The 24,456-nt window shown below is 36.5% G+C and overlaps 2 protein-coding genes across 4 annotated transcripts; one reads left to right on the plus strand and one right to left on the minus strand.

The window, feature by feature from the left end:
- The first annotated feature begins 8,840 nt into the window (after positions 1 to 8,840).
- On the plus strand, positions 8,841 to 14,036 carry LOC110647051 (uncharacterized). Of its 3 annotated transcripts, XM_021800719.2 has the most exons (3): positions 8,841 to 9,223; positions 11,828 to 11,937; positions 12,720 to 14,036. In XM_021800719.2, the coding sequence occupies exon 3, from the start codon at positions 12,733 to 12,735 to the stop codon at positions 13,717 to 13,719; it is 987 nt and encodes a 328-aa protein (XP_021656411.1). In that variant the 5' UTR covers positions 8,841 to 9,223; positions 11,828 to 11,937; positions 12,720 to 12,732; the 3' UTR covers positions 13,720 to 14,036. The 3 variants fall into 3 exon arrangements, with proteins under 3 accessions (XP_021656411.1, XP_021656402.1, XP_057987017.1); XM_021800710.2 differs by lacking the exon at positions 11,828 to 11,937 and having other exon boundaries at positions 8,850 to 9,223; XM_058131034.1 differs by lacking the exons at positions 8,841 to 9,223; positions 11,828 to 11,937 and adding an exon at positions 11,077 to 11,572.
- Positions 14,037 to 18,937: 4,901 nt separating this feature from the next.
- LOC110647032 (nitrate reductase [NADH]) lies at positions 18,938 to 24,225 on the minus strand. Its single transcript, XM_058131035.1, has 4 exons — positions 22,757 to 24,225; positions 22,499 to 22,639; positions 21,650 to 21,882; positions 18,938 to 20,611 (listed from the first exon to the last, which is right to left on the minus strand). Exons 1-4 carry the CDS (start codon positions 23,760 to 23,762, stop codon positions 19,247 to 19,249), a joined length of 2,745 nt encoding a protein of 914 aa, XP_057987018.1. The 5' UTR covers positions 23,763 to 24,225; the 3' UTR covers positions 18,938 to 19,246.
- Between the last annotated feature and the right edge of the window lie 231 nt (positions 24,226 to 24,456).

A 24,456-nucleotide genomic window follows, 5' to 3' on the forward strand; every position in this document is an offset into this window, starting at 1 on the left:
TTTCATTTTCAATCTTCAAATCAAGACCCAAGGACAGGTTTTAACCAAGGAAACATCAAAATCTATGGATGAATTTTTGGTTTAAGAAGCTTTAAAATAAACTTTCATGGTAGAAAAATGGAAGAGATGAGAGAGAGAAGAGAGAGAGGGGCGGCATCCTTAGGAAGAAGATGTGTTTTATTTTTTTTTTAATTGGTTAATTTATGTAGGCATTATCCCAAATTTTCAAATTTTAAAAATTATGATTTATTGTGTCTGTCGCAAGGTGTTTTGCGGTCGCCTGAACGAACCCTCACCGAAGTGGAAAAGAATGAGGAGTCGCCACTTTAGTTTTGAGGGAAACTAAAGAAAACCATTTGTGAAGATAAATTGAAATAAAACCACTTCAAAACAGAGATTCTAAGTTCGGGGTCCGTAAACGGGTGGGGAAGGTGTTAGGCACCCCACCTCGTCCCTTAATTAGGGTAAGTAGATTTAACTTCGCACTCTTTATAAATTAGTTAGGAGGACTTGAATGGAAATATTAATCCTTTTGACAAAAGGAATATTCGATTTTTCACTAATTCGGATTACCCAGATACATAAGTAAATGAGACAACCTTAGTGAGTTACTGTTGTATGTTAGTTTTGTTTGAAGGGCTATTTTATTAGAATCCAATTTTTGAAATTGGATGAGAACTCTCCTCCGATCTCTTTTAAATATTTATTTAAATTTTAGATTGAGAACCGGATAAGAACTCTCCTCCGATCTCTTTTAATATTCATTTAAATTTTAGGTTGAGAACCGGATAAGAACCCTCCTCCGATCTCTTTTAAAATATTTATTAAAATTTTTAAGCTTGAGAACCGGATAAGAACCCTCCTCCGATCTCTTTTAATATTTATTAAAATTTTTAAGCTTGAGAACCGGATAAGAACCCTCCTCCGATCTCTTTTAATATTTATTAAAATTTTTAAGCTTGAGAACCGGATAAGAACCCTCCTCCGATCTCTTTTAATATTTATTAAAATTTTTAAGCTTGAGAACCGGATAAGAACCCTCCTCCGATCTCTTTTAATATTTATTAAAATTTTTAAGCTTGAGAACCGGATAAGAACCCTCCTCCGATCTCTTTTAAAATATTTATTAAAATTTTTGATTGAGAATCGGATAAGAACCCTCCTCCGACCTCTTTTAATTAAATGGTAGTCGGATAAGGATTTTTTGATCTCTCTAAATTTTACCTATCGAGAGGGCCTAAGGCTAAGGGTTCTGACGTTCAAAGGTGTCAGGGGGTTTGCGCAAGACTTCTTTAACTTATTGGTACCTTAGGACTGGGCAGGGGATGCCAAACCGAATCCTCCAACCTTCCTATATGGTCGCTTCACTAGCATTTTTTTTCGTAGCCGATCTATTCCATTTAGTTATCCAGGGTTTGGTTTTACTCTGTCTTATGACGTCTTGCCCTATGACCTACTGAGTCATTCTAGTGACTCAGCTTTACCATTTTCCAGGCTTATTATTCAGACCTTTCATTATTTCAAAAGGACTCTTAAGTTGTCGTTACCCACATCTCATCCAACCACTCATGTATCGCTTGGAACTAGATGACTTACGCTCAGAAATAATAAAGATTAACAAAGGTATCAACACGGGAATAAACTAGAGCATAACCTTTCTCTGTATCTTTCTAGCGTGATATGAACTTAAAGAAAATAACATACGTAAAGAAAGAAGAACGGAAATGCGTAAAACAAGAACTAAACTTAATAAAATGGCAACATGAATACTGACCTGTAAGGAGTCGATTCTAGTGAACTAACCGAGAATCACAAAACGCAATAAGATTGCAAGTTGATAGCCGGGAGACCAAGGTTCGCCTTGGAACAAAGAGTGCTTCACTAAATGCAATCGAGTCAGAATTATACCCGAGTTTAAATGAGATTGAGCATGGGCGATGAAAGTGAAAATAAAGATAACAAGGAACTGAAAAAAAAAAATTGTGAACGCTACGGGATAATGAACGAGCTGAAAATGGAGAGTTTTAGTGTTCAAAATCTTTTAAGAAAATACTTCAGAAAACTGGTTTCAAAAGTTCTTCTTATGAAAGCAGAGTAACGATCTGAATTAAATTTCAGAGTTCTTCCACTATAGTAACTTCCTCTTTTTTGTCTGTCCTTTAAACAGTTTTTCATGCAGGTATTTATAGGGACCGGGTGTTCCCCTTGAAGGGTCAGGATCTATCTTGAGGGAGATGGAGGGTCAAGATTTCAAAGGACATAATCCTAAGCTCAAGAATTAAAGAGAATCAGAATAGACGGCCGAGATCCACTTCAGAATATTTGTTTTTTTCCTCCTCTAATCTGACGGTCCCAAATTCTCTTATCCAGGGCGATCCAAGGGCTAGGAGTGAAAGGCGCTGGTTTTGTCGTCTTCTTCTTTGATCCAAGGGCCTTGGGCTCGTCCTTACAAGTTGGATCAACGGTGGAGATTGGGAGGTATAGCGCTGTCATGACATATTCTGGCACCTGTCAGTAATGTGGGCGATTCTGGGGCGTGCGGTTGAGATTTTACCTACAACGCTTTAACTACCTCGGCTCTGATCATGGCGACGGCGGTAGGCGCCTTATTCTTTTTGTTTTCTGCTCTCTATTCCTTTCCGATCTTCTTAACATGATCCTTCTCCTATCTTTCATACCGATCTCCCCTCTTCTGATCTCTATTATTCCAATATTTCCCTTAATCAGGCCCGGTCCGGTCAAAGCATTAATTCCCCTCGATTCCCGAAGTGTCCGCTTCGTTTTCTGCTTAGCAATGAATGCCCGATTTTCCCCTATATATACCCCTGACAGAAGAGACTTTCCTTATTCGATTTTTCTCTCTTCCTTCTTACTTCCCTGTTCTAGCTACTCCGGCAGTAGTTCCGGCCATGATTGTGGCTGTTGATCCCTTCCCGATGGACCTCTTTATTCCCCGACTGAAAATTTATGACCCCGGTGATCAAATAATCGTGACAACCTTATCTGATGATGGTGAGAGAACTGGACCAATTAACCGATCTGGATCATGGACCTCGATCGTGCCGATCTCGAGTCGTTCGACTGGTATAATCGGCGAACCGATTTCGGCCGAGAAGACTGCTAATGTTCCGCCAACCCTTGGCGGTTGCTCTTCCAAGTTTATTTGGCTTCTCACCACATTGGGTGTTCCGACAGCAGCTTTCCTCCACATTGGGTGTTCCGACAGTGGCTCAGTTCCGGTCGATGACATCCTTTGGATCAGTCACAATGTGGGCTTTGACATAGGCCCTTTAGATGGGATGTTCCACCGGTCTCTGAGATCGCCCAAATGATGTATTTTATTTTCAATGTAGTCCGATCTCTAGAGATCACCGAAATGATGTAATCCAATTTTAGTATAATCCGATCCCTAGAGATCGCCCAAATGATGTAATCCGATCTTTTGGAAATAAAGATTTTATTTTGTCGATTATCATCTTATTATTATTGCATTAATTATTTTCCGATCTTTTATGTGATTATCCGATCTGATTCTTCATTTGAATGACACTTATCCGATTCATAACTCAAAACACCTTGATCTGCTGCTCTATAATTAACCGATCTCTTCATAGAATCTTGGGAATATTCGTGAGACGTGTCAGAACAGCTGGCGAGTCCCGCTATCCGATGCACCACCTGGAACATCGTGAGCATTAAATGCTCGGACGAGTATAAATAGGGGTGGGGGTTAGCCATTTGCTCTCTTGTGTCATTTTCAGTTTCTCGCGAACAACTTCAAAATTCTCTCGTTTTCTCAAGCTCTTCCGACTCCGATCAAGCTCCGGTAAGGGTTTTGATCCTTCTTTTAGTTTAAATTCTTTATTTCCTTTGAAAATGAGCGGCGTCGAAGGTCAGAGAGTGGCGAGCCCTCCTTCCATCCAGTTCTCGTGGTCATCTGATGAAGTAGAGGTGGTCGGGCTAAGCGCGCGACCTGAACCTCCTAGAGTCTCCGTTCCAGCTCGGGAACAAGTGACATTATCAAGGCATACACCTTCTTCAAGGAAAGAGAATCTTCCCATGGACGAGCTGCCATCGGTCCTTTAAGAAACCGATCTGCAGTCATTCAGCCAGGAGTACAACATTGAGCCTGATTCATATGAACTTATCCGGTGTCACGGCGATCTCCGGGCCGATCATTTTTTCGAAGAGAACGACATGATTATGGTATACAAAGAACAGTTGAAAGCCGGGCTGCGGTTTCCTCTTGACGACTTCTTTAAGGAAGTCTTAAAATTTTTCCAAGTGTGCATAGCTCAAGTTCATCCGAACTCGTGGCGGATCTTAGTAGCCTTCCGAGGCCTCTGCCGAGCTAAGGGATTCCGTCCTACGCCTAAAGTATTCACCGAATTGCATAGGTTAACTCGTCGAAAGGACGACGAGTACTGGTTTTTCCAGGCGAAGCCACATTGCGGGCTCTTCACCGAAAAACTGGAAGAACCGCTTCTTTATTCTAAGGAGCAAAATTACGAATGGCTTTGAGGGTTTCCCTCGTAGCTGGCTACACCAAGGCCCCTTAATTCCGAAGCGTCTCGTGTTGAATAGGGAAGAGGGCGCAATGGTGATGGAGTTGAAGGAGCAGGCGTCCAGAGAGAAGTTCTCTTGCTTGGATGCAGTGACCGCCGAGCTGCACCATTGGACTATGGAATTGATTACCGGCAAAGATCGCGGGCTTCAGCTCTCTGACCTCGGCATCGGTATTTTCTACATCTCAGATCTCAGGACCTTAGCGATCTCATTGACCTCTTCTTTGTGCAGGTATGACAAGCGGCGAAGCCTCCAAGGAGAGCCGGAAGCGAAAGAGGGAGATCTCCCGGAAGGTACGGGAGATGAAGCGGGCCGAGGAGATGCAGACACCACGTCATGAGCCGGGGGAAATACGAAAAGGCCCGTTTCAACCTTCAAGACCGCCGATCATAGAAATGGTCCGATCTCCCCCTCACCAGGAGGAGTCGCCTCCTCCTCCTCCCGATTTGGCGCGAAGGGGGTCCTCCCAACAATGTAAGGCCCCTTTCTCGCGGGCGCCAAGTTCGATCCACTACCGGAGAAGAACCGAACTGTTCGGGAGAACCCAGGTTTTGCTAAGGTATTGGGGTCCTCCATCTGCCTTCGGGAGGATCGGGACAGGCTGTCTCCGGATAGCCTTGATGATATCTTGACCAGATCTATGAGCCTGAACATTGAGTGTCCGTGAACCAAAGACATGGTCCGGGAGAAGGCGCATCGCCTGGGTAAAGAGGTCGAGAGGATATGGCATGAAGCAGCTTCCCTCCGATCCCAACTATCATCCGCTCGGGACTACATATCTCAACTCGAGGGACGAATGAAGTACTATGAGGACAAGTTGGCCGAGCAAGCTCATGTTCTGGCTGAGCGAGATCATGCTCTTAAAGAAGTGCAAGCGCTCCGGGCCGATGAAGCTGCTCAACTCGCTCACCTTGCTGAGGAGCTCAAGGCGAAAGAAGAAGAGATGGTGACCGGAGTGGCCGGCGCTTATGTGAATGCTCACAGAGATCTCCTGGCCGAGCTCAAGAAGCGTTATCCCGAGGAGGACTTCTCTTGGATGGCTAACCTAGCTCCAGAGGATGAAGGTGAGGATAGCGAGGAAGAGGCTGAGGGTGAGAGAGAGAACGGACAAAATGTAGATCAGACTGGGGGTGATCCTCCAGCTGAATAACTTGTACAAATTCTTGAAATGAAATGAGATGGAATGCCTCTTTTGTTCGATGAATGATTGTGATCGGAAAATTTCTAAATTATTTAAACACTTGATTGTCTGAGTATGTTGAAATAACTGAGTGATTGTTAACCTAAGTGTGAGAGATCGGAAAACACAATGAGCATGAGATCGGTAGGGAACCAACGCTAAACGGAACTTGATTAAAATTAGAAATTTGGCTTGAACATTTAAGATCGGGATCATCATTAAACCAGAACAGAACCTTTGATTATTCTTAAACTTTTGAAAGGGAGATCGGCAACAAAAATGGTAACAAAGATCTAGTGTCAGTTCAATTCATTTGTCAACAGAGATCAGGAATATACTTGACTGGTCAGGAGATTCGACAATGGGTTTGAGAGATCGGTGAGTGATTTAATAGACCGGTAAGGCTTTGACTGATGTGAGGACTTAGTATTGATTCAATTCCTTGTGAGGAGAGATTGGAAATGTGGTTAGCTGTCAAAGGGAGACTTAGTACTGGGGATCAGTTTCAAAGTTTATTAATTCTGGGGATCGACCAAAATATGGTGTCGATAGTGTCATGGATGATGTCATAATTCTTTTTACTTTTTGAATTTCTTTCTTTTTCCTTTGTTTTCTCCATAATTTTTCAATTTAATTATATAATTTAAAATTTTAATTTCTCACATTTTATTGGACAATTAGGCCATGAGTCATCTCTAGAGGTGAATTGACCAATTTGCCCCTGATCCGGTTTGCCAATAATTCAGTATTTCTTCCGGAATCCTGATCTAATTATTTGATCTGATTCTCTACCTTCTCTTGTGATTTTCACATTTCCCCTTGCTTCGTAATATTTTCTAGGACTGGAGTGTCACAATGTCCTATACGAAATTAATCGCAGTCACTTCCCGATGCGGTTACCCATCCCTGTGACCCCCGGCTCATTTAACCTTTTATTTTCTATTTTTCTTATCTGTATTTAACCTTCTGGTAATCATTATTAATTCTTGTTCAGGGCTTTTCTAGATGACTTAAACATGGTTCCAATCCTCTTAATTGTCTAGACTGACACCGGTCTCTGGAACAGTGATTTGCACAGAACTATGCATATAGGGGTGTTACATAGATTTGGTTTCAAGCCATGCTAGGGACTTTGTAATCTTATTGCAAACCAAACTTATTTAATTAATTAATTAAACTCTTTAATTAATCAATTAAATCACATTTTACTTAGTAATTAACTTATGCATGTGTGTGACTCACTAGGCTCATCACTAATTGGCAATGAGATATGATATTAACTCTTAATATCATCAGAACTCTTTCTTACCATAAATAATTTCTCTAAATCATTTTAGGCATCTCATAGACCATGGTTGACACTTAGCATAGCATGTCATGGCCACTCAATCAGTAACAAGGAATACCTTAAATGAACCTTTAATCATATGTTACTATGCACTAGAATCTCTCTGTTATAAAATCCTAATTCGAGCTGGAGTCATGATTAATGTCAAACCCCATTTGCTATAAATATTATGTTCCATTTTAATTACAGTTCTTGATTAATTAGATTTTCTTATCAGAAACTCTTTTCTGACTAAATCTGTCTGTCCTGGTCAGGAACTTGAAACATCAATAACAATTAAATGAACATAGGATTTTATCCCTATTTACTTAGGGTAACAGATTCTATCTTGATCAACACCTATCTCTATATATAACTAGTAAAAGCCAACACATGCCCATATACCCATATACAGTACAAGTATGAAAGCAGCATCAAACTCAAACCACCTATATACAAGATAGCTGTGTTATCTCAGGTCTAAAGATTATATGCACTGATATGGTATATAATAATGCATTGACAAGAGTAAACTCTATGTGCTTGTCATAAGCGTCACTGGTTCGGCCTACTTATCATATATAAGTGCCTACCATGTTTGTTATGTGGCATGAGACTCATCATTCTATCTTATTTATTTATCATATAAATACCTTGGGAACAAATATGATTATAATATTTCTGGATAAGTCATGTCTTGTGTGAAGTATCCCCGATTGTGAACCTATTTATGATACTTTATGCTAGAAATACTGTCACTCATATTCTTAATATCTTAAGAATATAATTTCTAACAAAATATCAATGGACTTTTTCTATTACACATAAATATATTATGTAAACGGAAAAGTGAAATTGCCTTTTATTAATAAAATATGCATAAATACATACTAAATGATATGTTTTAGGACATACTGCTAACAATAAGTTACCTTTAAAATTATGATTATGCAATATATATATATATATATATATATATATATATATATATATATATATATATATATATATATATATATATATATATATATATATATTTTTTTTTTTTTTCTTTGGATCAATGATGATTTTGGCTCTGGATATATCATTATTAACAAATTACTCCTATATTTTCAGAAATTTAAAAATTTTGAATTAAATTTTTTAATTTAAATAAAAATTTAAGAAATTTAATTTTTACATTAAATTAAAATTTATAAATTAATTTAGACAAAAAATTAAAGTTAAATTAATATTCCAATAAATATAAAAATAAAAAAAAAAACATTAAACTTTTTTCTTCTCCATCTTTTCCTTTTAAATGAATATACAAAGGGAGAAAATCATATTCATCTTATATGTTAAAAAAAATATTTCTTATATAGAAAATTTGAGCTCAAAACAAAGAGGGATAGAACTATACCTCCCAAGTCCCGCCTTGCCTACAAAGGGCAAAGAACATAAAATATCAATTTAAAATTTTAATTTATTTATAAAATACATCAAATTACTAATTATCATAATACAATATTTTCACTTCATTAAAAAAAGTTATCAGAGTGAAAATTTTTTATTTTTTTGGTTGACTCAAGAAATTAAATTTGAGAAGGCTTAATTAACTTTAAAAATATCATTTAAATAAAATATAATTTATATAATACATGTAATTTTTTTTTAAATATATAAAAATTTTATTGGATGGAGATGGGCTGTTGGTCTAGGCTCACAAAGACCGCAGCCCGACCCAACTGAAACCCCTAGCGCATGCGGCTTCTCTCGAGTCTCCAGTTAAGGGACAAGAGAAAAAGAAAAAGTGCGCTTCAGCGTTCAGCGTTCAGCGTTCGTCATCAAGAGAGAGAGGGATTGAAGATAGAGAGAGAGAGAGAGAGAGAGAGAGAGAGAGAGATTAGATTTTGCATAAATGTCGCAATGGTGGCGTTAGAGTACGGTCACCGCCACAAATCGGAACAAGCAAAGAAGTAAATTAACGCCCCACGCACACATCTGTCACTGCCGTAACGCGAAGATCGGGTGCCGCTACTTCGCCTCCTCTCCGCCCATAATTCTCCTCCTTGTTCGACCCAACTCCAAAAACAAAAACTTTTCATAAAGAGAGACAGACCCCGATCCCCCACTGCGGTTTCTCCTTATTTATTATCTATCTCTGCCAGGTATGCTTCTCCATCTCTCCTTTTTATGTCTCTCCTGATTCCCATTTTCTCTCTCATGCTTTTTTCTTGTATAAGATCGTGTAAAATTTGGGTATTTTCATCCATCCTTTATCCAAATCCGTTTTATAGGGTTTGCATTTTTAGTGGGTTGATCGGCGATTTATTTTTTGATTTTTCATTTTCCTTGCAGAACTACTGATATTTTGCTTGTCAAATTTTTATTATTATTTTTTTAATCTAAGACTAGGGTACGTCTAAAATTTATTTACATCAATATTTAAAAAGTTTTGATTTTTGGCATTTGGTTGCGTGCCCTTTGGAATTGTTTAGCTGCTACTCATGGTGCGTGGTTTGAAAAAATTTTGGTGTATTTTGATTTACACTTATAATGACACAAGCATTATCTCTAGTTATTTCACTTCAAACTGCTACTCAAAAATGGGAAATTTAAGCTTAAAAATGGCTTTAAGCTTTCTCATTTTAAATACAACATGCCACTCTTGCAGGTGCTGTGAGTTGCTTTTTAGGATTGGGTAGGTGTGTGATTATGGCTTATTTCATTGCAATAAGCTGTTAAGAACATTTTCATTGCGAATGTTTTGTCAGGTCGTAATAGGTTGCGTAGAACATTTTCTATTGGGAACGCCTAGTTGCTGAAATAATTATGTTGTAGCTTCATACTTCTGAAAATATTTGAAACTTAAATAAGACGTTATTTTGTGACTCTGTATTCTGATTCTCGAGTTGAGAAGAAAAATACATTTTTTTGATATTGAAGGCATGGTTTTAAATCCCGATCACAGTTACGGTCTTAATGTCGTGGTAACAGTTTGGGGCTACCTAATTTTATTTTAAAAATTTGCAAAGTTTATGAAATGAGTAGATATTGGTAGATATAAGTAAAATTAAGATACACAACTTTATAATAAGTATAAATACATCAAAGTAGATGCTATTTTGTAATTAATAATATATTTTAGTAAAATTAATTCTTAAAAATAGTTTAAATTAGAAAGTATTATTGGGGTAACGGTCGTTACTGTTACTTAACTGTAAACGGCACCGTGATCGTTACGTGGCTGTAATGGCCAGCATTCGTGCAAATCAAGATATACCTTTACATAACAGCCTAACAGGTAACAGTTCCGCTAAAAACTTGTAAATAACAGCCGTTATGTTGTGTAACAGCCGTTATTTAAAATCATGATTGAAGGTTCATAATAATTAAAAAAATATATTTCTTTGACATGAAAGATATAAAATTTACTGATGTAAATGTTGGACATATAATTTAGGGTGAAGAAAAGTCACAATTGGAAAAAAAAAAAGAGTTTGAGATTGATAATCCATACTATTTTTCTAAATAAAAGTAACATTTTAGATACTGTTGAAAAAAGCAATTTGGAAAAAACTGTTTTATTATTTTAGTGTTCTTATGACTAAAACTTATCAAATTTAATTTTAAATTATTTTTTAATACTCTCTAACTAATATATCTAAAAAAATGATTTTCTCAACAGCAGTTTCAATAGTAATACCAAACGGGCCATTAGTCTATTTTATACCTCTCAAATCAAGATTTCTTTTGCAAACTTTATTTGAGAAAGCTTCTCTTTTTGAAAGTCATTTTTGCCTTACTTCTGCGTATAATTTTGTGGCTGCTAATTTTAGCTAATTGATTAGAGACTCACTTTTTGTAAATGAAATTTCAAAGTGATAAGTATGTATTCAAGTATTTTTATGTTTTTATGCCGCAAACAAGGTGCATGAAGATGAAGTATTACTCTTGGACTTTGCAATACTGGCTCCAAGTGATCTCTCTCTCTCTCTCTCTCTCTCTCTGTTCCCTTTTACCATTTTGTACACCTTAACTTTGCCATATAAGTGTGGTCATATTATTAATCAAAATAAAATTTGAAAATTTCATCTCTGGTTAACAGTCTGTAGTTGGGTGTCCTTAATGTTATAATTTTTCTTTAACTAATGATGTTTGACTCAACATTGACATTTGTCACTTGGAATCTTCTGGATTTTGATTACTGTAATAGGTTTGCATGCAAATCCTGCATTTGAAACTGACAGCCACTTGTCATTGGTAACATTGGTGGGACCTTGCTCAAAGGGCAGAGCTTTCTTGTGGGTGGTTTGATGGTTGGATGGCAATCACTATTAAATGTGATAGATTGGGTTTTGATTAGACGAAATTTAAGACAATATAAGAGCACCTTGTTGTTCAACATAATAAACAAAAAAGAAGGGAAGGCCTAATAATGTATTTTAAACCGTATGATGATAATATCTTTGGCATTGCAGTTAAATCCTGTCACTTGAGAATGGCCATCTATTCAGGTATCCTTAGGGCTAATGGTTGCACAACTTTTTATTATTTATTTATTTATATTTTTCTTTTCCCCAACTATAGAAAATAACTATTTGTTATTTGTTCTTGAGCTGTTTGTTGGCATGAATCTCATCCATTATTTCTAGTATGCAATGACGAAAAGAAAGAAGGGGGTGGGGGTGAGGGAATTTGCCATGTGCGCTTTTTCATTTATTTTTGTTGTTCTTCTAGTTTATTAATTTTTTTGGTGGTGTTCTTGTTAGGTGACTTTTCGTGTATAATCTCAAAAATGTTACTTTATGCTTTGTCTCCAATATGAAGGATGTCTGAATGCATGAGGCTCCTATATTGTGGGCTCCGGGGAGGTTTAGATGTAGGTAACATTCCTCTTGCATTGTAAGGAGGCTCTTTTCATGCTTTTAACCTGTACCTTTTAGAACAATATAGAACCAAAATTTCTTTTAGGTTACAAGACTAAGCTGGGAGTTGTCTTCTTTATATTTTTCTCTTTCTGGCATAAGAAAAGAAATTTTAGCTTCTCGAATTATTTTATTGGTTTGGTGATTGAAAGTGCTAAACAGCAGCATAGTACCAGCGGTAGCTGCAATGATGCATGACATGTGAAATGTCATGGTCTTATTTTTTAGTGTCAACAATATAAAAAATAATAGGAAATAAAATGATTGCAGATTATTTTCACATCAGTGATCAGTGTGCAACTGCTTATGAAAATATCCAACGAATTCTGATGGGTTTCTTTGTTCCTATTGCTGTATTTGTATTGAAAATGTCTTGACAATAAAATTTCTTGTGAGTTGCTTTAAAAAGAGAGGTGTTTTCTTCTCTCTAAATGGTTACCTCATCATAATTGACATGCACACATTATTTAATGGAAGTTAGCAAGACATTTATGTGCTATTCGTGGTTGGTATATTAAGCTAGCTATTTGGACCTAAAACTCAAATGTATGCCGACGCATGGTATATGCTATAAGCCTATGACTTGGTTTTAGAGAACCAGGGTGTGGTTTTGACATTAATGCATGCGTTGTTGGAACCTGAAATGCCCTTACATAAAAATTTGTTGAGAATAATAAATAGATATATGTAGGTAAAATGAGATGGACTCATTTTGAGTATTCTCTCTCTTTTCCAGCTTGACTTTGTGAATGGGGAAAGTTAGTAAGGTGAAGTGCAAGGCTGATTCCCAGCGTCGCAGAGTGACTCCATATCCTTTGCCATCTTGCCCAAGGAAAAGTGCCGAAGATTGCCACTCAAAGAAGAAACATTCAAAAGCCTTGGAGAAGAGTGAATGGAAAGGTGCAACCTGTTCTGTTTGTCTGGAATTTCCTCACAATGCAGTGCTCCTTCTTTGTTCCTCTTATAACAAGGGTTGTCACCCATATATGTGTGCCACTGGTCGTCGATTTTCCAATTGTCTTGGGCAGTACAAAAAAGCCTATACTAAAGTAACTTCAACTGAAGAGACGCAACAATTGAACAGGTCTGCAGACAATTCAAGTTTCCATTTGGGAGCTGGGGAGGCTAATGAGAAGATGCAAGTTCCAGAGCTTTTATGCCCGCTCTGTCGGGGTCAGGTGAAGGGTTGGACAGTGGTGGAACCAGCCCGGAAGTATCTCAATGCCAAAAAAAGAACCTGCATGCAAGATAAGTGCTCATTTGTTGGAACTTACAAACAGCTCAGGAAGCATGTTAAGGCCAAGCACCCATTGGCACGACCCCGAGCTGTGGACCCTGTTCTTGAAGAAAAATGGAAGAAGCTTGAATGTGAGAGAGAGCGAAATGATGTAATCAGCACAATTATGTCGTCAACTCCAGGGGCTGTGGTGCTGGGGGATTATGTGATTGAGCCAGGCCGACATGGCTTTTTTAATGATTATGATTATGATTCGGATGAGTCTCTGGATGATCGTTTCTTTCCTTTGGGATCCTTTAATCGAGGACAGAGTAGTGGTCATTATCGCAATGGATTTCACCTAGATTTTGACTCATTGGATGAGGATGACTATGGGTTGCGTCGTCCTGGGGCTACTGGTCCTGCAGCACTCTCTGGGCGTGGTCTCCACAGATTACTGCTGACAAGGGCTAGGAGACCTTGGAGGTTTAGAGGAGGCAATAGGGGTCAAAATTACTGATTAAAAAAAGGTTTGAGGACTTTAAGTTATTATAAACTGTTTGTTCTAGATTTACTTTTCACTGCCATCATATGCCACAGGTGATGGTTGCCACTGCTGTGTTCCCCTGATGTGGTATAATGTGATTGGCAACTGGAAAGTGATTTCAATAAGTAGTAGGGATAGCAGTTTAGAGGGTCTTTTTCTAGGTGATTTAGTCGTGACGAGGGCCAAGGCATTTTATTGGTCTGTTTCCTTCTAGTTTTATGATTTGACTGTCATTTGATCATCGCATATTCATTTGAATTGAGATGATATGATCAGAGACGTTCTTGATATGTTTGTTCTGGAGATGCTCTTTTCTTTATTCTTATGGTCGATAATTATGTGGGAAATTTTATGTTATATACAGTATGAAGAAAAATATTTGGTCAATAAAGTTATTAAAATTGTCATTCCTTTTTTAATTACCAAGTGGTCTTAGCTGGGCATAGACGTAAACTTATATTTATATAAAAAGATACAAAAATCTTTTCTTCTTTTTCAGGGAGCGCATGTATCTCTATTAAACTAAGGTCCCTTAACTACAAGATTCAGCCTTTTTGTTTTTTTTCCCATTATCTATATTCAGATACTGAACCATCTTGAATGCGTAGTCCAAATCTTTTCTAGTTAAGCTTAATCGTCTCTTAGTTTTGAAAGGTTCCCTTTTAGATAAGTGGCTGAATGAGCTCAAAATGGTCAAGTAAAGTGGTAGATACCAAAAAAGAAAAGAAAAAACTAGTGCCTCTAATGGAGAACGGCCAGCAAAATTGAATCCAAACTTAATAGGATAGGAAATGGTAATATGTACATCATGTGCTAGTGCAAGAATTTGGGTCACTTTCTGTTGAAGATGATGAGGCTGAAACCAGATAATGGTGAAGCACATGTCTGCACACCAGTAGAAGATTCTCGATGCATGGGTTAATAATTTTTTTTCTTTTAACATCTATTACTTTGGTAATTGTTATTCGTCCAAGAGTCATGAAAGCAATTGTGACTTGGCTTTTATATTGTTCTCACTAACACCCTGTTTGGGAAACCATTTAGTAGGAAGGAAAATAAAGAGTGAAAAATAAAAAATATTTTTCTTTTGTTATTTTCTTTCCTCTTGTTTGGATAGAAAGGAGTGAAAATAAAAAGATGAAAGAAAAGTATAATAAATTTACAATTTTATCTTATGTATTTTAAAAAAAAAAACTTTAGAAAAAGGGTAATTTTGTAATTTTAATTTATAATCTCACACTTTTGTTATTTTCTCTTCAAATTGGAGAGAAAATAACAAAGAAAAAATAAGAGTTATTTTTTCCCATTATCTTATTTTTCCTTCATTTTCAAACAAGAAAAAGTATCAATCTCAATTTATTTTTCTTTTTTTATTTTCTTTCCTCTCCCTTTTCCTCCTATTCAAACAGGGTGTAAAGCTGCACATTAAGCTAGTTTTGTGTTTGAGGGGTCTTAGTAAAATTACTATAGTTTTATCAAGATACCGAATCCTATCCCTGAATTTTGTGAATTTCGTGTGCATGTGTTCTGCCTAAAGAAAAAAAAAAAAAAAAGCTTCACGAGGGATGAGCGATTTGGAGTGACCAGTGTGCAACGCCATGGTTGAGGTCTGTGCTTGCATGGACATGCTTAGAGGTTGGTTCTTCAAGATTTTATATTTGTCATGGAGTGTGTGTGCGTAAAGTTTATATGGGTTGAGAAGTCTTGATAAAATTATCATGATTTTATCAAGAGTCTTGAATTTGTATACGTATATTCTGCAAAAAAAAAAAAAATTTGTGTCGTTAATATAGTGCCATATACTTGCTCTTTTTCACCTCTCTCTCTCTCTCTCTCTCTCTCTCTCTCTCTCTCGTTTCTATATTACCGAGCTGCTCAGCTTCTGTAAGCTTTTAACATTTGATTGGACCATAAATATCTCCTTTTCTTGTTCTTCTTCAGTTCACCCATGTGTTTTCGGGGAGTCCACAGTCTGTCCACGCCAATGGCTAGTTGTTGTAGTTGAAGAAGATATTTAGTTATTCACATCAAGAAGTCACTTTCAATCTTTTGACTTAAAAAAATGTCCATTGCTGAGGACTGCATTCCACTCATTGTGGTTGTAACTATGTGCCAGAGAAAATTAATCAACTTCTATATATAATCACAAATTTTATTTCTTAATATATATATATGTATGTATATTCATGAAAGGCCTTCCAAGCAAGGTAGAAAATGATGTAATTAACTACTCGGTAAATTGCATACCATTAAGAAGAAACATAAAGGGTGTAAACAAATGAAGATTAGTATTATTATTAAGAGAGAGAGAGAGAGAGAGAGAGAGAGAGATTTGTGATTTTGAATTAGCAGCCACACAGAGCAGAGGGAAAGTGACAACACAAAACAATCCCATTGTCCATATGCTCATAAGACAGCTAGCAATGGATCCACTGTGAAATTAAAATAGTCTTTTCCCACGCAACGTCTTTGGAGCCATTTCCAAGTTGTGTGGACTTCATATTATTTTATGATGCATCCTTTTAACAGGACCTCCTACCAACTAACATCCCACTTGCTGCTTGTCGTGTGCCACTTAAAATTTCAAGTTTTTTTTATTTTTATCAATCTTTAATATTAAAAACATTATTGTATCCATCACATCTCTCTCTCTCTCTCTCTTAAATTTTTAAGTATTTTTACTTTCAATTCTAAAAATACTCTTATGCCGTTTACATTTTACAGACAACAGTATAATCTTAATTCTAAACTAATTAAATCAATTATATGATTTTTTTTTATTATTTATATTTATTTAAAAATAATTTTATATCAATATTTAAAAATTATTAACTTTTTAATACTATTTTTCTTTACGCTATGAACAAGCTAATTTTATTAAAAATATATTTTAAAAAATACATAGCCAAAATAATAATAATAAACATATTATTTATAAAAATCACATCAAAATTATTAATTTAAGTTAGTTTGATGTGTGAGGAATTAATTAACATAATCCTATGCAGTAATATAAATTGTTATAGTAATAGTCATTAAATATTAATTATTAATAATTAATTATTTATATAATATTATTTTTTAATTTTAATTAAAATAATAAATATCACATTAAAAATTAAGAAAATTAACGTTTCATAGTACACTTTTTTAACGTGTAAATATTATTTTAAAAATGATTGGAAATTGGATCAGACAGAATAAAATATTGTAAGGATAGATGGTGAGGTGATAATTCATAGAGACAGCAAATAAAGACAAATTGACGAAAGAAGCCAAACCAATCATGTGACTTGTGCGGAAACTAAAAAAAGAGGGACGACCCTTCCCGTGCACCAAACAACAGGGTCAAGCAATAGCGATTGCTTTGGCTCACCGTAAGAGCTGCGGCCGCCCCCTCTCCGGACGCGGCGGTGGCCGCTGTCTGGTCCCACTCCAAATTTTCTATCTCCTTTTATCTTTGGTGCGCATGTATTTTATACGCTGCTCGCAGCGATGGCAATCAACGAGGTTTATAAAAAAAAAAAAAAAGGTTTTTAAATTTCTACATTTTATGTATTTATGCCAACTGCAACTTGCTAGGGTTTCCTCATTCATGATTGCTGAATTCGATGTGTAACGACAAAATTTGACCCCAAATATATAAATATAAATATAAATGAGTGAGTCAATTTATAAATAAATAAAAATATTCTTGATATAATTATAAAAATTATTATTATTTAATTATTTATTTAAATAAATAGCAAAATATTTTTATGGATTAATTGAAAAAAATTATAAACAACACAATTCTGTATTTACTCTTCATCATCATTCACCTTAGAAAAAAAGGTTCTAAGCTGTACTATTTTCATTAAAAAGCTAATTAAATATTAAAATTTATGCACTAAGGACAGGATGAATCCTCTGTGGCAAGATTAAAAGGCCAATTGAGATCATTGTACAAAAGGGTGTCCACAACTGAGTTCAAAGCATCCATGCACTGTGAAAGAAACGATTGATTCTTACTGTTTGGGTAATGAAATTTACAAGCACATGTCCTGGATTATTACAACCCATTTCCTACTCCATATCAGGAGGGAGCAATTTTTGATTTAAATTAAAAAATTAAATCAAATCGAGTTAATTCAATTTAATTGATTCAGTTTTAAAATTTAATTGATTCAGTTTAATTTATAATTTTTGATAATTTTAATTAATCAATTTAGTTCGATTATTTTCATAAAAAATAAAAAATCTAACCGAATCGAAATTATTAATACATATATCAAGGAAATCAAAGAAATCAAACTAAACCCTAAGATTTAGGTTTGATCAGTTTAAAATCAAACCAAACCCAATTAAAAATTAAATATTTAATTTATAAATTTTAATTTAATCGATTTAAAATCGAACCAATATTTATCGATTTTATTTAATTAAATTTTTTCTTATTAATCAATTTAATTTAATTTAATTTTTAAATTTTTAAATTTTAAATTTTTAATTTTTAATTTTATCAGTTTGATTTAATTTAAAATCAAACCAATCATTTACACACCCCTACTCCAAACAATGTTAAATATCCCTTGTCCATGTACAATGTCATAAGTTTCTATCTCTCTCTGTTGAGAAAATTGCATCAATGGCACTTCCCCCCACTCGACATATATAGATAACCCTGGTCCGTATCTTTCATTGAAGTGTTGTGTCAGTTCGTTTCAAGGTTGGATAGATTTCCCTGCTACTGTAATAATCATTAATGTAACTGATCTTATTTTCTTAAATATATTAATTAAAAATATTAAAATAAATTTAATATATATTTCAATTATAATAACTTCAAATAACTAAACTTTTTCAAATAAAATCTAAAATAATATATATATATATATATATATATATATATATATATATATATATTCCAAAAAGTGCTTTATCTCTCAAATTCATCAACTCTTTCTTTCTGATAAAGTCAAGTTTGTGGTCTTTTTTTTTTGGTCTGAAGGTTTGCGGTGCTCTTAATTCCATGAAAAGGCCATAGCATATATAGGCTTGATCGATATCTAAGTAAGTGGATTTTAATCTCAGCATCAATACCACTAAACCTGTCATAGCCATTTTCTAATAGGAATTAATATGAATTTTTGATCATTTTAATTTCTACTAAATTAATTAAGAAGCAGAAAGAGAAATTAAGAAGGGTCGCTGCAGAAGAAGAAATGAAATTTACTGAAAATAATGTACAATTTACGTACAAAGAGCAATTTGTAGTACTGCTATTGACCTTTGCCTCCCACAATTGTATGCTCCATAAAGAGAAATGCTAGCTCTGCCCAACTCTTCAGTAATTTTCTTTTCCTTTTCCTTTTCCTTTTCATTTATGATAGAAAAAGAAAAAGAAAAAGAAAATGCCCTAGACAACTTATTAAAGAAATTAAAAAACAGATACAAGAAAGGGTATTGATAATTATATTATTATTACACAATCTCAAATTATTCTAAGAATCCCTTTCGTCTAGAAGACTAGCAAGGAATTCTTGATATCATAATTCAGCTTATCCAAATTTGGCTGCACCGCAAACTGGATCATCGGTGGAGGCCCGCACGCCAACGCCAGAGTATCGTCAGATCCTTCGGGGACACGCTCCCTCAGGATACTCTCAGTGACGAACCCCACACTATATTGCCACCCTTCCTTGATAGATTCTTGAACCACATACCACACCTTTAACCTGTCACCATGTTGCTTGGCCCAAGAGTCAAGCTCGTCTCTTAACAAGATATCATCCTCTGTGCGGTTCGCGTAGACCACATACATATCTGTCTCGTCCTCAGGGTCCTTCAAAATGGCTTGAATTACTTGATAAATAGGAGTGATGCCTGTCCCACCAGCGAGCATGGTTAGCCTCTTGGCGAACTTGGGTTTCCCATGTACCAAGAAATTGCCTGTCCCAGTATACTCAACGTGACCCAGTGGACCTTTAACGTCTACTATAGACCCCAGTGGTAGAGAGTCAAGGTGCTGAGACATTAGCCCTCCATTGGGGAACTTGGGGTGCACACCTTTGAAGTAAATCTTGATCACAAGATCAAAGTACCCCACAACATCGATGGTGCTTGTTGGCGTGTAGGCTCGCATGCACAGCTTTTCATCAATCGTAGCACACAAGAATATGTGCTTCCCTACAGGCAACCCTAACACTTGATCCTCTGATGGTAATGCAAATCGAAAGAGACGCACGTCGTGGGAAAGAGATTCCTTTTTCACGAGCTTGCATGGGATTTTTTCACGTGGAACAAGGGCAACATTTCTCACAGCCGGCACAATTTCTTTGATCGGTGCGGTTTCCTTAACAGGAGCTAAACGTGTTAGTGGCATATTGGATGCACCGTGCACCGAGTTGTTAGGAGACGAGGCGTTCGAATCAGAAGTACAAGCTGTAGAATCCACTAGCTCGCCAATTCGATAATCCTCAAGCATTTTCTTGGCTTTATCGGAGTGTATGGCGTCGAATTCTTCAGTGCAATCGGTGCCTGCATTGATCAGAATGCTGTCAGTTCCGCCGGGGTGATCTTTAAGGAAACGGGTACAGTCGTAGACGTGGCCATGGACGATAATCCAGGAAGAGTCGGCGGAGTTGTGTTTCTTGACGTCAGCCATGGAGAAGGTCTTTGACGAAGTGTTCATGAAGGGTGTTGAGACGCTTTTCTTGAGTGTTTGGTTGCTTTCCGATGATATCTCAAGATGTCTTTCCTTGGCCATCCATCCGCCGGACTGGTTGGCCGGTACGGTAGGATGCTCGAACACAATTCCAATCTCACCCTTGTGTCTCTTGCATACATTTGTTTTCACCCGGAACCAGCAATTGTTCATCATTCCCTATACATTATTGTACCATAAGGTCAAATTAGACAACTATTGTACTTGTCTGCAATATTGTCTTGCATCAGCATGAACTTGATAGAAATCAAGTCTGAAAAATATACACACTTTCTCTAAACAAGTGAAAAAATAACATTAAAAAAAATTGTTTGAGGTAATAAGTTGGTATCAGGACCTAGAATATACGTTTATTTTATAAGTATATATTATTTATTTTTATTTGCCAGCCTAGGCTACAGTACACTGAATATATAAATTCTGACCTCTACCTAATACCCCTTTTCGTAATTTTATCAATACTTAATAAATTTTAGAATTTTAACTCAAAATCTCTTCACTAGAAGTAAATATATTGTTTCGTTATATAAAATTTAAATATACTAATTGATCCACTATATGACAACTCAAACCGGGCAATGGGAAAAAATTGCAGGAGTGGTAGTAGCATTTATTTGTTTATTTCTCTTTTTAATCATCACTCTGATTTCAAAAGAATATTTATATCTAGAAGACAAATTGCTAGTCTACCATCCACATCAAGGACGATAATTGGTAAATTAGATTAATATATATATATATATATATATATATATATATATATCATTAATTATTCATCTTCCAACAAGCAATAATTCTTTTTGAATAAGAATGTAAGAAGAGAATCTAAAACACTTGCATTGACAAATTGAAGCTGCACTAATTAAGGATGATGTAGGCACTAACATCATTCTTTAATAGAAATCAGCCCAAGGCATACGTCTACTGAAAATAACAGGTGGGTTTGGGGCACACAATTCCAAACTCTGTGGGGTTGGTAAGTAGAAATTTAGCTTCCAGAGTAGAATGCACCAATAGGACTCTCTTGTCGCCATCACCTAAACCCAAGTTGTCAACTCGGTATTGGCTTAAGATTTACATCTTTAGCCTTGACCGCACTTAACAAGTGTGTGTTCAAAATACTCCCACGTACATGATCATAAATTGGTGGACTAAAAATTTAGAAAAATAAATAAAAATACACATTTATATACATACCATGACATTCCAAATGAGCTTCTCGGGTTGGGTGCTGAGGGCCTGATCCCAGGCTCGAACCGAAATCTCTTTGGCTCCAAGTAGGTTGAGAACCTCCACATCCAGGGACCAGAAGCACCAGCACCAATATTTGCCATACTTGTTAGGCTTCTCAGGATGGTCCAAGGTGCAGACTTGCCACGTTTCCCCACCATCCATAGTCACTTCGACACGCGTCACTTTTTTCCCACCACCTATTTGCGTAAAAAAGAAAAAAATGCACAGGAAACAAGAAGTTACTTCCAGCTCAAGAACTCTTAAAACCTCACTTGGGTTCAATTCGCGAATTGCCACAATAAAACATAAGTTTCAGTCTACCCACTAGCCAGCTTCCGTTCTTGTTTATGGTAAATCCACTAAACTTCAAAGTTTTGATTCTATATTTAGGAGACTACGATTCCCAAATGGTTTTTATCTTTTCTTATTAATGGCTTGATGAAAACGCGAGAGAGAGAGAGAGAGAGAGAGAGAGAGAGCGTTTCACGCAGCCACAAAAAGGAGAGGTTGATCCATGCAGGTACAACCAGCAAACGAAATCAGCTTTTTCCAAGAAACAGAAAGAATAGAACAATATTGATATGACGCCTTCAAATCCATATATTATCAAGTAGAGCAACTTGATTTCTATCTTTTGACATCCACCCTTTCATAAATTAAGATATGGCCAATACGGGAAAGATATTTCATTTTTTATAATAATTTTATTTTAAACTAAGTACAACTTAATTTGAATGATAATCCATTTTATAATTATTTAAAAAAAAAACCATGAAAAAAGACATTCAAAGATAAAAGATCTTCAAAACTCACCGGAATATGCGTAACCCTTCAACGTGTACGGCCTCTGAGTTGTCCACGGATTAATTGGCAAGATCTCTTCATGAGACGGTGTCGTTATCACAGAATTTATATTTAACTCATTGATTATATACTCCGGTTTATACCACCATGCTGCATATAATTATCATCATCAAAAACTTTATTTTGTTGTTATCAAATGAATGCAATCAAATGAAAAATAACAAATCCCTTTAAAATATATAAACCTGACGCATATAAAATGTTTACCTTCAGCATTAGCAAGCTCAGCATCAACATGGGAGGGTAGAACTCTGTTGTCCTTGTAATGATAGTAGTTGTCTGATTCATTGGTGGTAACGATAATTCTCTTTAACCATTTAACCATACGCCCACCGATGAACCCTGGAATAATCATCCTCACAGGGAATCCATGGTCAGGAGCCAAAATATCACCGTTTTGCATGTAGGCCAGGATTATATCACGCGATGGATCCATAGCATACTCTTTCTTGATGCTGGTCCCGTACTTGGTCCCACCTCCACCTGGCAGATCCTCCGCCCCTTCAAAGCAAACGTTGAGGGCCCCCTTCTTGCAGCTGTAGATTCCACACCGCTTCAGCACCAAATGTAACGGTACACCGCGCCACACTGAAGTCGACACTCCTGCTGCTCCCCAGTTAAAACCGATGGTTTGTTTCACCATATTTTGTTCTTTTCGTCTATTGCCCGCGCAAACCAGGGTCACTGGGAATTCTCGGCTAGGGAACTCGTTCGCCAGCTGGTTCATGGTGAACCGGGTTGGTTTTTTAACCAACCCGCTAATCTCAACGGTCCAGTCCTTCCAACTCACCTTAGGAACCGGACCGTGGTTGCGGACATAGTGGAGCGGGACTGGGGTTATGAACCCGTGTTGCATTAGCCTGGACAAGGGCGCTTCACAGTTGAAGGGGTGTTTCCCTGTGAGGCGGATCATTGAAGGATTACGCTCCACCCAGTTATCGGCGGTTCCTTCGTCTCGCGGGTCGAGAATCGATGGCTCTAACTCGCTGTTGCCCTTGGAGATTAGATCCTTATAGTCAGCTTCGTCGTCGCTGGAGGAATCTTCCTCCATTGTAGGATCCGGTGTCTGGTTGGAGCTGGTGAAATCTTGAGTGAAGTTGAAGGTTCGAACGGGAGAGTCAGAACGGTGAGTTGGACCTGGTTTGAAGGTGCGAACGACGCCGTTTAAGGGTGATTCGAGGTGGAACTGGCGGTTGTCGACTGAGGCCGCCATTGGAGACTAGAAAGGAGCTTAATTGGAAGAAATGGAGAACACTTTTTAGTGACTTCTTTCTTTACAAAGAAAAAATTTCTACTGGTGTGATTTTGTTTGTTTCTCTATTGGATTGAAGGCGGAGGGAAGGTGCATTGGGTTAAGATTTATAGAGGCCTCGGAGGAGGGGCTTGAGGTCGAAACGTGTGAAAGAGGAAAATGGGGTCCGTTCGATTGGATCTGGTTCTGGTGGACGGGTCATGTAACTATTGACGTCATTTTTTTTCCTTTTTGATTTTATTATTTTGGAAATACGGAAAAAATAATAATTAGGTGGTGTCGGCTGGGATGGCTGGTGGTTGCTGTGGGCTGCGCCTCAAAGGCCGTGGTTTTGCTTTGTGGCTGCAGCCGGACGTAGATTAATTGCAGATATTTTTGTTCTCTTCTTAACGTGATCGTTAATTGGCTTGGCACGGATAAACGAATTTGTATGGAAATCTTTTTTGTATATTATATATATATATATTTCTTTTATCAGTTTCATGTTATATAATTTATATACATATGAATGGAATTTGACTAGCAAAAGGGTAGGGTGTTTATGGTAAAGCAAATAAGTGACTCTACTAGTTTTATTTAGAATAAATTATTTGCTATATAATTATGTTTAATTTTTATTTTTTAAAAAATAAAATTTATGTTAAATTAAAAAAAT

This window comes from Hevea brasiliensis, chromosome 12 (genome assembly GCF_030052815.1).
Source record: "Hevea brasiliensis isolate MT/VB/25A 57/8 chromosome 12, ASM3005281v1, whole genome shotgun sequence".
Taxonomy (NCBI): domain Eukaryota; kingdom Viridiplantae; phylum Streptophyta; class Magnoliopsida; order Malpighiales; family Euphorbiaceae; genus Hevea; species Hevea brasiliensis.